At 33.2% G+C, this 16,054-nt stretch overlaps 1 protein-coding gene and 1 pseudogene across 2 annotated transcripts; both read right to left on the minus strand.

The window, feature by feature from the left end:
* Positions 1 to 224: 224 nt before the first annotated feature.
* LOC111308982 (cinnamyl alcohol dehydrogenase 1) lies at positions 225 to 2,432 on the minus strand. The gene is made up of 5 exons (XM_022907710.2): positions 2,245 to 2,432; positions 2,002 to 2,115; positions 1,688 to 1,915; positions 947 to 1,386; positions 225 to 730 (listed from the first exon to the last, which is right to left on the minus strand). Exons 1-5 carry the CDS (start codon positions 2,331 to 2,333, stop codon positions 528 to 530), a joined length of 1,074 nt encoding a protein of 357 aa, XP_022763445.1. The 5' UTR covers positions 2,334 to 2,432; the 3' UTR covers positions 225 to 527.
* A 3,355-nt stretch (positions 2,433 to 5,787) lies between these two features.
* On the minus strand, positions 5,788 to 8,536 carry LOC111308045 (RNA pseudouridine synthase 4, mitochondrial-like; annotated as a pseudogene). Its single transcript, XR_016331930.1, has 5 exons — positions 8,321 to 8,536; positions 7,960 to 8,228; positions 7,810 to 7,857; positions 7,627 to 7,707; positions 5,788 to 7,426 (listed from the first exon to the last, which is right to left on the minus strand). The product of XR_016331930.1 is annotated as an RNA pseudouridine synthase 4, mitochondrial-like (transcript).
* Between the last annotated feature and the right edge of the window lie 7,518 nt (positions 8,537 to 16,054).

A 16,054-nucleotide genomic window follows, 5' to 3' on the forward strand; every position in this document is an offset into this window, starting at 1 on the left:
AAGTCATTTCTGGGTTTAAACTTACAAACAACAAATCATGGACTTCGCCTTTTTATTCCATCGGTGTTGGGAAGAATTCTCTTGAAAATTGATCGTAAAAACTCAAACACCAATCGGAAAAAAATACTAAAAATATTACAAATTCTTCCGAATCCCTAAAACAAAAGATTGATAGGGAGTGGGTTTAGATGGGTGAAAACAGAACAAGAGAGCTTGCTACATGGTAAGGCAAAAAGGAAGTAATTGAAAAAGAAAACACTTACAAATCAAACTGAATTACATTAGTAGTGCTATAATTAATGAACTTCGACTCCCCCAAAAAAAAAAAAAGGAAAATAACACCTCATGTTCATATTTTCCTTTTATTGCCATACGCAGGGAAACGTGGTAGCAATATTCTTTTTCATTTGAACAAACAGAGAAAACAAAGCAACCATTCAACAGTCACATTTAAACACGCAGTATTTCATTGTTGATGAAATATAAATGATGTTTAGCTAAACGAGTTTTTCCCTTTTCTTTTTATTCTATTGATCAAGCTTGCTTTCGGCAACATCCACGACGAACCTGTATCGAACATCGTTCTTCTCGAGCCTCTCCATTGCTGTGTTGATATAATCCATCTTCACCACTTCAATCATAGAGGTTAAATCTTTCTCTTTGCAGAAGTCAAGCATCTCCTCTGTTTCCTTCATGCTCCCAATAAAGCTCCCTGTAATTGATTTTCTCCCTATAGAATATTGGACAGATCAAACAGATCAAAAACAGAGAATTGCCTTAGACTTCAGAAAATCCATAGGTTATAGCCAGACCAAAAAACAGAGCAGCCAAAATGAGAAGCATTTATTTACTGACCTCAAGAACCAGCAATTCAAATTCAGACTCAACTGAAAAATCCTAAAATATAAAATATAAAATTTGCTCAAAGTTAAAGAATTTGACTCACCAAGCATGACCATGGGGCTAACAAACTGAAGTGGGGTGTTAATAACACCTGTCAAGATCAACTTTCCATCGAGTTTCAACAATGAAAGGTAAGGCTCAAGAGGGTGAAAAACAGGCACAGTGTCAATGATGTAGTCAAGTGAATCAACAGCCTTTTGCATCCCTTCAGCGTCAGAGCTGACTAAGTAGTCATCAGCACCAAGATGCTCCAAGGCCTCTACTTTTTTCTTATCAGAAGAGCTTATAACAGTTACATGATGTCCCATTGCTTTTGCTATCTTCACCCCCATGTGCCCTACTCCTCCAAGTCCCAATATCCCTCCTCTTAAACCACTCCCCATTAAACCAAAGTGATTCAGTGGGCTGTAAACTGTCACCCCAGCGCATAAGAGTGGTGCCACCTGTTCCGGTGCCATTCCATCTGGGATTTTCACCACAAACCTAAAACAGATAACAACAAATAAGTTCATTTAACAAGAAAAAATATTCCATAAAACAAAGGTACAGGTTGAAACTAATTTCTCTTGGACTGTTCTATTATTAACTTCTAGAATACATATATATATATATATATATTTCATGATTAATATGAGACTCAGTTTGGCTTGAAAATTAAGCTAGATATTCTATAATCATGCAATTAAGGAACCTGAGAATTGAGAAAAAAAAAATTTCAGCAATGTTTTCATGCAGAACACATTGTTTATGCTTATGATAACAGTTTTCAACTTCTGATCCTTACTTTTGGTCAACGACCATGGATCCAGCAAATCCACCTTGTGTGGGTTTGCCATCAGTGTAGACATCATTGTAAGACCAGATCTTCTTGTTGCAATATTGTTCATGATCTGTGTTGCATGGCCTGCAATTTCTGCAACATCCAACAAGACAACCAACGCCAACAACATCTCCTACACTAAACTTGGTTACATGTGATCCCACTTCCACCACCTCACCAACAACTTCATGTCTGGAAAGGAAAGTAAAAATGATTCGTAAACATGAAGATTAAGAAACAGGTTTGGTAAACAATATAGGAGGTGGTTTTAGTAGTACCCAGGAACCATTGGGTAGTTTGACATGCCAAGATCATTTTTGGCTTGATGAATATCAGTGTGGCAGATTCCACAGCAAATAACCTTGATAAAAACATCATCTGGACCTGTGTTCCTGCAAATATGATGTTTTATCAATCATCAGGTAAGAATTAGAAACGAACCTCAAAAAAACCCAGCAAAATTAAGAATACCTATGAGTTAAGCCCCCCCCACAAAAAAAAAATGGCAAAATTAAGAATACCTAAGAGTGTAAGTGTACGGAGACAAGATCCCAGAAGGGTCTCTGGCTGCCCATCCTGTAGTTGTTCTCTCAGTTTCAAGGCTCCCCATTTTCACTTTGATCAAATTCTCTCCTTTTAGTGTGTAAACAAAAGGGGCTTGGGGTAATGGAGAATCCAAACATCCAACTCCATCTATATATAAACGGGAACAATAGATAAAAAAAGAGGTACAAACCTGAAACTCCAAAGGATTTCATCGAGACATGGACATCTCAGCAATCTGTAGGCCCACGGCCAAAAGGGTAGGTAAACCCAGGTGGAGTGATATCCTATGTGTCACAAATTGTGCACCCTCTGGGAACTCCAATATGATTGGTCCACGTAATCAACAAGAATAGAAAGTTCTCACTTGGGCCCACAGGTTAGAGGGTAAAAAAGAGAAATCATGGATAGGAAATAAGTTGCATTTGATCCTGCGTCATGCAAATGTCAGAAGCAAAAAATTATTCTTCAAAATTCTTTTGACTTATCAACAAGAGTGTGGAGTAGGTTGTCTGATTCATTGGACCACAATTGCAAAGAACCTTGGTGGCGACATACCTCTTTAGAAAGATTAGCAAGCTTTTCTAAAATGCAATGTCAAAGTAATACGGTTATAAATGCAATTATTTTCAATTAATAATATGTATCTTAAATGATTATTTGTGAAATTTTATCTAAAAAAGGTTTTTTTTTCTGGCACTTGCTTTGATAATTATACATGAAAACAATATAAAAACAATGAAAATGAAGAGCATAATATTGTAAGCATACATGTTATTATAATACAATTAAACTAGTACTTAAATTTTTAAATAAAAAATCATAGTTTAATAATATTATAAAAAATTGTAAATATTAAAATTTAAAATATTAAATATTATTTTTTAAAAAATAATTACATAAATTAATTAAATTAAAATTTAGATTCTAAAACTATCTTTCGGGAGAACTAAGACACGAGCAAAAAAAAAAAAAAATGAGAACCACATTAATACTTGATTTATAACTATTAATTTTCTTTATTTACCGGTAAGCAAATTTTATTTGGTGCTTTAGGGTGGCTATCCAATAATTTTGACAAAATTTTTTATTCTATTTTTGAAATCATGACACCGAATCAGCATTGATTGGAAGGGAAGTTTCCTTTGTGGGTCATATCTAGTGGGTGGCCATTGTTTCGCACCAGACACGGAAGACTAATTATTAGCTTCAACAACCCCGGGGGCCAGAATTTGTCCCCCTGTTATTTCTCCTAGGAAATTTTTCAAGGTCCATCTGTCCTGATGGTCTCTCTTTTTAAGATCTTCTGATCAGGTGATGACACACCCTATTTGACAATTTTGCTAAGAAAACTGCATCATCGATCGATATCATCATGTTCCCGTCCAAGTTTCAGCTGTAGCCACGTTCCCTGGACGAGATATATAGTCACATTCATCCTCATTAATTTATGCTACTGTAAACAATTTCATTTAAAGAGAAAGATTAAAAAAGAAAAAAAATGATAACCACTATATGTACAATGGCCCCTGGTATCCATCGTCTACAAGCATCTTTAAGTGATCGAAACAATTTTCAACTTTGATAGGATTCGGTCAAACGAAGTTAGGTTACCTGCTTGACTACAAGAAAAAGGACTAATTATAATGCCTCTGGAAGAAAATAATATAGCAGTTCAGTTGCTATTAGGCTGTGACCATTGCATGGTTTCAACGTTTTTTTCTTTTCAACTTAAACCGAAGAGCTTGACTAAAAATTTCATTAACAGCTTTCCAGGATATTCATCGCTGAAAGGAATCTCTGCTGGCCTGTTGCTACAAGAATTAGAACCAAAACTTAAAAAAAAATAAAAAAAATATATATATATATATATACAAGGAATGGGTTATCCATAGACATTCAAGCCCACAACTGATAATGATAATCTAAGAACCAGCCGGACCTAATATTTTGGTATCATCCGACAACATTGCAAGCAGTAGATGTTTAGTTTCGTTGCTTATATTTATGGATTTCCTTCCAAATGACAAACCTAGAATCATATATATTTTAAAAAAAAGTTGTTAGGTTTATTGATGATTGTTACTTCCAATGTTTAAATATTCAACAAAAGGATTAGAATCCCGAAAGGTTGGTTATTATATTTTAAGTATTTGGGTTGATTATTTGTAGGAAACGACACTGGGATTTCAGAAAGATTATCATCATCAGATAGTGAAATCATATAAAAAAACTGTCCAAGACTCTGAAGTGTCAAATGGAATTGGTCTCTCCCTTTGAAGTTGCATAATCAAGGATTTACCAACAATTAAGGACAATAATAACAAAAAAATAATGCCTGAGGTTGTAGCTAATGAATAAGTCACTTGAAATCTAGCTTACATGTCTTAATTTATATTTTAAAGAGAAATTATTTGATTAATTGGTAGTAAAGACTTTTAATTTCATTCAAAATTTTTTTTAAATATTATTTTTTTTAAGTGTATGTGTCAACATCTTAACTTTATTTATATGATTAAAAAATTTATTGTCCGTATATCAAATAATTTTTTTTTTTTGGGTTATAACCTTGCAAATAATTCGATTGGATGATTTTTTCCACCATTTATAAGTATTAGAATTGCAATCTGCGTAGGTCAATCAAAGTAATTAATAATCAGGATAACAATGCAAATAATTGATTAATTGACATCGTAAATCTATAATTTTCATAAAACTTGATCGAACTTATGTAGATATATACAATTTTATAATTTCAATATGATTATATTTATTTAATTCAGTTGTTTCATTTCATACTCTATTTATAAAGATTTGTACATCAAATTTTAGTTAATTAAAAATGTCTAACTATTTGTTTGGTATAAAAAAACTTAATCATTTAATATATAAGGAAAAAGATGGTATTCTATTGATATAATAGAAATATTAAATTAATTTGAAACTTAACGAATATCACGAGTAATATTTTAAGGATGCAACTACTCTTTGAATTTTGCTTGTAAATATATATTATATATATCTTGAATTTTTTTAACTTAAAATTAAAATATTAATAACGACTTTATTCATATCTTTCTTTGGACTGAAGCCATTAAAAATTTGAGGTTAGAAAACAAGACGGAGATAGAAGAAAATAATTTATATAAAATTGTAATGTTTATATGATATGAATTTCAACTCTAAAAAATTAATCATGATATGACAGGAGGGTTGGTGGGGGAAAGTAACCTAAAACATTAAGGCAGCAAACAACCACTGAAAGCGAAATCCTTTTGAAAATATCTCCAAGCTTTGTTCTAATGACTAAAAATGTTTTAAAGAACATTAAAAATTTAATTTCAAATCAGATTTTTCTTTTTTTTTAACTTGTACTAAGATTTTATCATGTAATCAAAAAGGAATAAAATCCTTTGGAAAATTGTTGTGAAGCAGGCGTTTGTCTTTGCTCGTGGAGATTTGGTAAGAAACTTGTTTGGTAAGAAACTTGATTAGAAACACAGATATAATACGGCTAGAGATACCTTAAATTGCTTTTTTTTTTTGATTGCTTCAATGATTCAATATTGAAATGTATTTAACCATAAAAGATTTTTAAAAAATAATAAAAATATACTCAAAGTGGACAAATTTCTAGTAATTAAGAGTTGATAGCAACATCCCAGTTAGCTCGAGAATTCAAAGAAATCCCTGCTATGAAGGCAATGGTGCAACTATTTCCAGGCTTTTGAGTTTTGAAAGATCATGGTCTTTAGACAATTGCAGATTTTGCAGTAACTGAGAGACATTTGGTAAGATCATTTCCCTACAGTGAAGGTGTAGCCGAGGGTGTTTACACAAGATGCTTCCACTCTCCATGATAAGGCCAGAGGGAAGAAGCATGTTTTCCTTTGGAAACTTCACATTTGAGTTCTTTCTAAGTGCAGAGCCAGGCAAATTTTGCCACCTTCTATGAGCTTGCCATCCATATTTGTAGTTCCAATAATTGGTGTTCGCAATTCGTTAGCACAATGTACACGAAGCTGTGGAAAAAGCATATGGTAGAAAAGGACTTACAAAATTGAAAGTGATTAAGGAGAAAGAAAAAAAAAAAGCAGCAAAAATAATGATATAATTTGGCTCTGATACATATGCTTTCTACCAGTGAGAGGAGACAACTCTAACCATGTGTAGCCGCCTTAAAATCACTAGCATAAGCAGGGTATTCAATGCCAGAGTTGCATTTGAAAATAATAATAATAATAACAGTAAAACTGGGAGTTTGGGACAGACCTGAAATGTTTGCAAGAAGTTGTTTGATGCTATTTTCTTTTAAACAGCTGAGATCAACGAGGACAAGTCCTCCAAGTAAGACATTTTCAGACGCATTTCTCATAACTCATAAATCACAAACCTTTCCTTCAGCACCAAACGAGCTTGCTTGCATGTTCATGGCATAAGACAAGTGAGCTCTAAGCTCAATGAATCTAAATGAGTTTATCCTATAGACATGGAATTGGAACCGAGAAAAACACTTCAAAGAAGGTTTCACAGCAGTCCCTTAGGCCTCTTCAGGGCATTTCTCTCAAATCTATGTCGATGTCTAGTTGTTTTGGAACAAGAGGGTATTTCCGTTGCTTAGGGGTCATCCCTTATTGAGTTGGAATAAGGGTCTTATCACTTTGACCTTTCTCTTCTTTATTCACTTTCATAAGGCATTATTGGCCTTGCGTTTGTTCTTTTTTCTCTTTCCTCATCGTCCATTAGGGAAGGCAGTTGCTTCTTCCAAGAGTGCTTGTTCCACAACAACAGGGGTAAGCCAGATGGATAACGTGTAAACTTTGTCTTCATGAACAGTTGATTCATCTTTTAGACTTGCTCCCGTAAGCGATGCAACAGTAAGTGCTGGTACACTAACAGCTCTTGGTCTTAGCTCCCTAAACACTGTTGAGGAAGCATTCAATCCATTTCCAATTCACATGTGTTTAGCATATTGACATCAATCCCTTTGAATGAAGGAGATTGTGATTGCTGCTCTAGGGATTGGGGTAGGGGATAATGGCATCCAACGCAATGAAGAAGACAATGCGCAAAGGACTGCTTTCAATTCTTTCTTGTCTATTGGATTCTGTTGAGAAGAAGGGAAAACCATCCGACCCGCAGACTTTCATGCTTGCTGTCCTAACAAGCCAAATAGCATATATTAGAGAAGATGTTTCAAAAAATTCTTGGTTGGGGCGATGTGCAAGCTCTTACTTCTTTCTCCTAAGTCAGTTAGTGGGGAATTCAAGGTCACATTGCGTCTACAATGCAACTTGACTTCAACCAACAAATGAACAAATTGTATTTTAGAAATATGCAGGTAACAAATGTTCACTCACCACCCTAGATGGTTCTGAGTAATCAAGACATAAACTTGCCGCTGCTAATTCATCTAAACTCCACATGATGCCAATACCACCCTGTTCAAAGTTCATACATAAAGTCAGCAATAAAAAAAAAATAAAAGCAATCAACAATAACAAATACAAAGAAGAAAAAAAACTTAAAAATTGATGGCTTACCTGAACTGGCAACCTTGGAGACTTATTGAGAACAATAATAGCTGGATCCTAACATCAAATTGGATGCTGGATCATAAGTTAGAAATGAAAATATAATATAGCTTAATATTAAATTAAACCATACCAACTCAGGCAGTTCAAGCTAAGAACCTTATAAAGCTCAAGGCTTCGGATAAAATTCAGTTCTTCTTCGGTGTAGCCATTTTATTGTTTCTCCTGTAGAAACTCTCGGACCTAATATGAAGAAAGATTCTATCTCCAATGTTCAGTGAATCAAACATCAGGAAAAAAATAAAAGAAAAAGCCTTCCCAACAAATGAAAAATAAAGCAACCGCAAATAAAATTACCCTTTTAAGTTAATCTTTTGTACTAGACACCCATCATCAGAAACTTCCATGGCATTTGGTTCTCTTCGAACCTGTGTAAGTGAATTGAAAAGTTCCCTACTTTAATTATTAAAAGCAAGATATTTACATATAAGTAAAGGCTTAAATTTGATATAAACCAAACCGGTCTTAACCGAAATAGCTTTTGTACTAGACTTCTGGGCAGCTCCGGGCAGCATCTCAGTACCCACTTGAGCGCCATTGTTTCTTTGGAAGCTTTCAAAGGGAGCTTTCCGGCAAGTTTGGCTCACAATACCGAGGGGTTGATGGGTTTTTTATAAAATGGGGTTAGCGTGAACCATTCGTTTTTATCCATCTTTTCACTATTTCCCTCATCGTTTAGGTGTCCGATTTACAATTCATTGGTTGTACTGTAGTGAGATTGGAGCTGACGAATGGCGAAGATGATAAGTCCGCTGTGGCCGCCGGAGACCGGTGGTCGTGATCGGAGGAGCAGCGGAGGAGATTAGGACACATCAAGATCGCCGTAACTTTCGGGTTCGGAGGAGTTTGGGGTGTTGGGTTTTTGGAAAGGACTAAAGAGGGCTTTAAGTTTGAACTCAACGGTTAAGTTCACGTTTGAGCTTCCGCTGAAATCAAACCACTGGGCTTTAGCCCAATTGTAAAAACAAAACACAGAAGTTGGCCCAACCTTCTCAATGGGCTGGGTCTGCTTTGTTACAACTTACGATTTTATTACCATTAAATAAATTTAATAATAAACTCAAAGAACGGTTGGAATCTTCCTTTTTCAATATATATAAAAAAAAAAAAATCACAATTTCTTAAAGCACGCGTTTACTTGTGCACCAAATCTTCATAGTAGACCTGGTATGAGATTATACCAAAAAAATATTTTATATGTGTTAGTAGTTTTAAGAGGTTTCATCAACCATAACCAATACTTTAAATCTAAATAATTATAATTTTTTTTTATCTCAATTCTCATTTATAAAAAAAAATAATAATAATAAAAAAATAAAAACTAGCATTTGTTGATGCTAAGGACAGGTTAGCATGTCAACTTTTTTCAGTTTTTTTTTTTTTTTTTAATATGGTAACATTGGTCACTAGTATGATGAAATGAATATGCAAGAAATACAAAGGTAATGTAAATAAAAATTTAAAAAGGAAATTCAAAATATAATTGCTTTGCATCATTACCATATTACTCTAAAAGTAAACATTAATACAAAATTTTTATTTTTTTTATATTTACATAAAAAGAGCTATCCTGTTTCTTTTTTTTTTTTGGCCATCCACCCTTTTTCTAATATTTCTAGTTATTTTACAAAGGGAATATATATTAAGGTGCCAAAACTAAAATCTGAACAACATCAAGTATTGGATTCTAAAACATCAGATGAACGAAAAAGAAAAAAAGGGAGATGGAGATGAAGGAGAATTTAAGAAGTTCAACTCAGCCTAAGTAACAGCTTAGGCTAGTGATGTATGCGACTGCAATGGAGAAGTCCCTCTTCCGAGCGAAGACCAGAGCCTTGGGGACAGCCCTGACTTGGTGCTTCACTATATTTATGTCCTGGACCACTTGGGCTTGGCCCAGAATTCTTCACGGTCTGAAGAGCTTCCTTCGCCATTTCTCCGAGATAGGTTGCCAACTTCAGTCCTCTGGTTCTCGGTAACATAGCAGCATCAGTCTTGGAGATGACAAGGCTGCTCAAGACGAGGAGAAGAAAAGAGACAGCCTTCAACAAACGTAGTTGTCCACCCATTTTTTGCTAGAAGATGAACAAGTCTATAGTTTGGCTGGCTTTGCATGAATATGTGTAATTAGTAGGCAGATGGTTTAAGTCAGAAGATATTACGAGTTTAATTTATACTACTTGGACGAGTGTCATGAATTGCTTAGTCCGAACAACTTGTGCATATTATTTTTTAACTGAAAATAATTCCAAGTTGCCAGAAATTTTGGGCTACTTTTAGGAAACCGAAAAGAGGAAAAATATTAGGCTCTGTTTGGTTTTAAAAAATGTTTTTTATTTTCATTGTTTAGAAAATAGTTTTTATTTTCTGTTTTTTGTTTTTTAAAAATGTATTTGATAAATGAAAATAAAAATAAGGAAATAAATAAAATATTCAATGATATTATTATTAATGCCATCTAATAATAGATATAATATATATTAATTAATTAACAATATTAAAAAGTTTTCAAATATGATAGTTTACAAAAAATAAGAAAAAAAAATGTACATCCCTTATTTTCACAATTAAAAACATCTTCTTCTTTTTTTGTTTTCATATTTCAACCAATTTTCTTTTTTTTTTTCTAAAAATTTGTTTTTTTTTTCAATTACCTAACATGTTTCCACTCATATTTTTTATTTTCCAAGAAAATGAAAATAGAACATGACTCTATTTTTTGAAACCAAACACTACCTTATGCATTGAAAAAAAAATTATTAGAAATCAAATTATTTAATTTTTGAATTATAATAAAAATAAAGGGAAAGATTTATGTAGTATATATATATGATTTGTCCAATATATCAAAGAGGAAAGAAGATCGTAGGGTCATTGAAATTAGAATTGTAAAATCCATTTTGATGCTCAAATTAATAATTATGTAAGTAAAAAGTTGGTGAAAGAATGAAGGCTTTGAGTTAGAATAAGATTAATCTACATTTTCATTCTTTTACTGTGCAACTTTATACAACATAATTATATAGTTCAAATTAGGTGTGATGCATGCTTCCTCTCTTCATCCGTGGACAAAGCTTTGCTTAGGATAAGTTGTGTACAAGAAACACTTGTCGAGACCACTTTCTACTAGTTTTGCCCTCGTTTTGTACCTTTGACCTGGGGTAGTATTGGACCTAACATAACAGAGGGTATTGGGTTCACAGACTTTTAGATTTTGAAAGAAGAAATAATTTTGGAAAAAAAGTGATATTAAAGAGAAATGAGTAATTTTTAAATTTTGTTAATTTAAGAAATATAAAATTTTTTGTTTGGTTTAGATGAATGTAATATTATTTAATAAATTTTTTTATTATATTATTTTTTGTAATATACGAATAACACATAACATTCATAACACGTTGTACGTGAATAATATGTTATTTTTGTTGAAATTAAAAAATTTAAAGAATTTTATTTTTTAATATTTTTAACAAATATAATTTTACAATTTTAATTACTATCTTTACGTTAATTATCTCTACACAAAGAAAATACAAATTTTATAAGGAATAATACAAAATAAATATATTTTAAATTTTATATGTAATAATATTAATAAAGATACTTGACATTTTATTTTAATTTTGTTGCAAGTAGTAACATCTATTATGTTTTTATCTTAAAAATATGGTTTTAGTTAAAATTTGATAATTTCAAAAATAAAATTTCAACATACATTATGTTTTTATACTCAAAATGCAACTTTTATTAAAATTTCAAAATTTTGAAAATAAAGTTTCAATATCTATTACATTTTTTATTTAAAAAATATGATTTCTATTAAAATTCCATAACTCAAAATGCAATCTTTTTTCAAAATTTTAAAATTTTGAAAATAAAATTTGACATGCATTACGTTTTTTATATTCAAAATGCGACTTTTGTTAACATTTTAAAATTTTGAAAATAAAATTTCAAAATCCTTTACATTTATTATCTTAAAAACGTAATATTTATTAAAAGTTCAAAATTTTTAAAATAAAGATTCAACACCCATTACGTTTTTATATCAAAAGCGTAATATTTATTAAAATTATAACTAAGAAAATTACATTTACTATATAATTTTAAGATAGTAGAAAAGATAATATAATATAAAATATAATTAAATGAGATCAAATGAGATAAAATTTTTATTTTTCATCTTAAACTTGAAAAAAGCTTAGGTAGAAAGTTTTTTATTCTCATACTTTTTTCTTTTTTATACTGTTTGAAATTTTAAAAAATTTTCAAAATCACATTTTATAAACTAAACTAAAAAATCAAATTACGATAAAAAATTTCCAACAAAAAATTTTACTTTTCTCCGAATCAAAACCTCTTTTTAGAGTTTATGCTCCTGCACATGTCACGGGTCGAGACTTAAGCTCCGAATCCGCGCGGCTCCAGGACCCGGGCATTCACCCTTCCGGCATCCCAGATCAGCCTGACCACCATGGTTCACACCCTTGTGAGGTATTGTCCGCTCTGGCCCCTTGGCTTCACGGTTTTGTCCTACAAAAGGTGCCTCACAAGGCGGAGATGGTGTGAACCCTTTTGTACCCCAGGGACCTCCTATTATGTTCGATGTGGGATTCAGGACTCCCCCTTAGGTCCGTGACATTCTCCCACACCCAACCTCGTGACGCCCTCGTCACGGAGGCCGGCCACCCTGCCTACCTCCCTCGAGGCGCTCGGCGTGGATCGAACGGTTTAGGGCTGGCTCTGATACCACTTGTCACGGGTCGAGACTTAAGCTCCGAACCCGCGCGGCTCCGGGACCCGGGCATTCACCCTTCCGACGTCTCGAATCAGCCTGACCGCCACGGTTCACACCCTTGTGAGGTATTGTCCGCTCTGGCCCCCTTGACTTCACGGTTTTGTCCTACAAAAGGCGCCTCACAAGGCGGAGATGGTGTGAACCCTTTTATACCCCAGGGACCTCCTATTATGTTCGATGTGGGATTCAAGACTCCCCCTTAGGTCCGTGACACACACACTTAGATACATGAAGTATAAACATAAACCCTAAATGAGTAATTTTTGGATAACTAAAGCGAATTCATTATATTAATTTAAGATGGCATTGTAATTAGATAACTTATAAATAAACCCTAACCAGTCCTTTCCATTAAAATTAACATTTATAACAGTTTTAAAATATACCCTCTTAATTATTTCTTAAAAATTGTTTTAAAATTATTTTAGAACCCATTCTCAAGTAAAGGCATCACCATTAAAGATTCTCAAAATATGAATTTTACTTTATTGAACTTTTTTTTTCTGTAATAATAATATTTATAATAATAGGCTTATCAATATACTGTTTCATGAGTTGCAAACCGAATTTCCCCGAATATTCTAAACTTTCTCTTCTCTAGATACATCCCCCCACCCAAATTCCAAGATTCTTTACGTATCATGTTCAACTATACTGAACATATATTGTTTGGTAAAGTTGATAAAAATGAGGTTGCTACCCTTAGAATTTAATTCCACCAAGATCTTTTAAAAGGAAAATCTATAGTTTCTACAAAAAGCGAAAGAGGTATGTATAGTTGCCCTTCTGACTTCATTTCCCTGGAAGAATAATTTTCATCCAAAATGATGGATTCCGAATTCTTTTGACTTATTGCAATAACCAAACAAATGGAAGGATTTTGGTGAGTTTCTTTAATTCTGTCATTGGATCATGAAAACTTACAGAAAATATAACACATAAAAAATTAACAAAGCCACAATGCTCTTATTCCCCGTCGTGAGCTGTGAGCTCTATCGGAAGCATATCCTTCAATCTCACGTTATTTATTCCTATTTATAATCATATTTTCTCAACTATTTGCTATGAATTTGTGAGCCTGGTCATGTGCAATAACATTAGTCATATATATATCGGGCTTGATGCCACAGACTTAAAAATCCAAAATTAATCTTGATAAGTTTAATGCTACATTGTAGATTAACCATGCATGCATCATGGGATTTCTTTTGAAAATGATATCATCCTACTTTGGTTTAACTTCCACGTAATATATCTGGCAAACAAATATCATTCTTTATCTTAACAGTGTATAAAAATTCTTTGATGAGTCGTTTTCCGCAGAGTGTTGGCGATATTTTAACGTCTCAAGCCAACAGTGATTTCAATCAATATCATCAAAGATCCCACGGCAATGTTACTTAATTTAAATGTCAACCCAGATTTAAGTTAGGTCAAAGCACACAGTTCCAAATTAGATTAATAATTGATAAAATATAGTAGTTGATTATAACTGAGAATACTGGACCCTTTAGTGTCTTTAGCATTTTAGGTTCAAATTGGCACAATTTTCATCAAGACAGCCATGTTCATCAATATATAGGAGAGATGTGTCCTCTGTATATCTGTGGGAAGAAGCAGAATCTCCATTCTGATTCAAACCCTGAAAACTATTTCAATTTCATAGACTAAGTTGTGGCCCCAAATTGGAATATTGCATGGAAAATTGAAAGCTTAACTGATGTTGTGGCCTAAGGACCAAGAAGCCTAAGTCCAATTTTTGTGCTTATCTTTTAGTGGTGATGGGTGATCCAGATCCAACAAATGCCAATAATGTCATAAAGTGCACGGCAGTTTCAGGCTGTTAAAGAAGGATTTGGAAGTTGACTTTTAAAAAGCCAAAGATTCAAGAGGAATGAACAGCTGGAAGAGCTAGCAGATTTTTTTCTCTGTGGCACAATTGTTTGGGGCATATTTTTCAACTCAGATTGTGGTTTTTAACCAACAACACATGATTGTGGTTCCTGTTCAAGTATGATGCATTTTCAAGCAAATTTAAGAGAAGTTAGAAATTTTACTAGTACAATGAATCATATAATATGGACTATAATTTATTTCGTTCGAAATCCAAATGAAGCCCATGGCCTAAAAAAAGGACAGAGATAAGAGACACCTGGTAAATTTGGTGGTAGAGACTGATAGTCGCCACTTGCCAGTTGCTACCCGTATCTTAAGGGAGGTTGGAGCACGTAATTTGTGCGTAATAATTTGATTTTTAGCACAACAAAGTCCCTAATTTGACTTTTTGTTCATTTCTGTCATTATTCCAGACCAAACTTCTACCTTCGCCCTCCAAAAATCTCAAAATCTCATCCTTTGATGAACCTGCTTTCTTGGTTCCTTGGCATTGAACCTAAGGTGGCGGCACCTTAAGATATTCGAAAAGACACATGATTTGAACAGGTGATTGTTACGTTTACACTGCATTGCCTCTTGAGTCAAGCAAGCCCACCACTAATATTAATTGACAACTTCATCTTAAATACTATAAATAGAATTTCACAATCCTACCATCTTATGCAATCATTCTCATTTGGAACTAATTAAAACACCATTTTAGAGCTTACTAACTGCGATCATATTAAACATGGGCAAAAGATTCTTCATTTTATTTTTGCTTTTTCTTTCTCTCATGTTGAGTTATATGATATCTGCAGCAGAGGCAAGGGCATTGAGGGATTCAAAGTTGCAGTACAGCAATGCTAGTAAAAAGATTCACAAGGGTACGTTTAAAGGGTTGTTTCTTCATGCTGTGAAGGATTCAGGGCCAAGCCCGGGTTTTGGACACAGATACAATAATCTTCAAATTATTGAAGTTGAGAAATCTGGGCCTAGCCCTGGTGAGGGACATAAGTGAATCAGTACGCAATAACAAATAAAGCAGGCTGTCTTATTTGCCGAAGTTGGTGGCACGAAGTGCTGTTCAACGGTGATTATTGTACCATACATATGCTGTTGTGGCTACTGGCTACGCCTCTTGTAACATTCATGTGTCTTAATATAATATCGTTGAACATGTTCACCTTTAATTCTTCCTTTTTTTTTTTCCTTCATTAAATATTCATTCTATTTTGCAATAACTTACTATTAGACAAAAAGCTCGAATCCAATCAAACCAACAAATAGAAACAAAATCAAACAATTAATCAATCACACAAGAGATAATAATTTAATATAATTTAGTCGAATCAACCTACATTCACAGATAAAAAATAAGATCTATTAGTTATAAAAAATTATAACCGTGTAATCAAATCAAACACTCATAACCAATACCCATAAACCTTTTGAATTCTTATAGTCCTATGGAGTATTATCAATCCAAATAAACTCACATTCATGTGAATCATTTCAACA

The sequence above is a fragment of the Durio zibethinus genome, chromosome 2 (assembly GCF_047325235.1).
Source record: "Durio zibethinus cultivar Kanyao isolate XHJ-2024 chromosome 2, ASM4732523v1, whole genome shotgun sequence".
Taxonomy (NCBI): domain Eukaryota; kingdom Viridiplantae; phylum Streptophyta; class Magnoliopsida; order Malvales; family Malvaceae; genus Durio; species Durio zibethinus.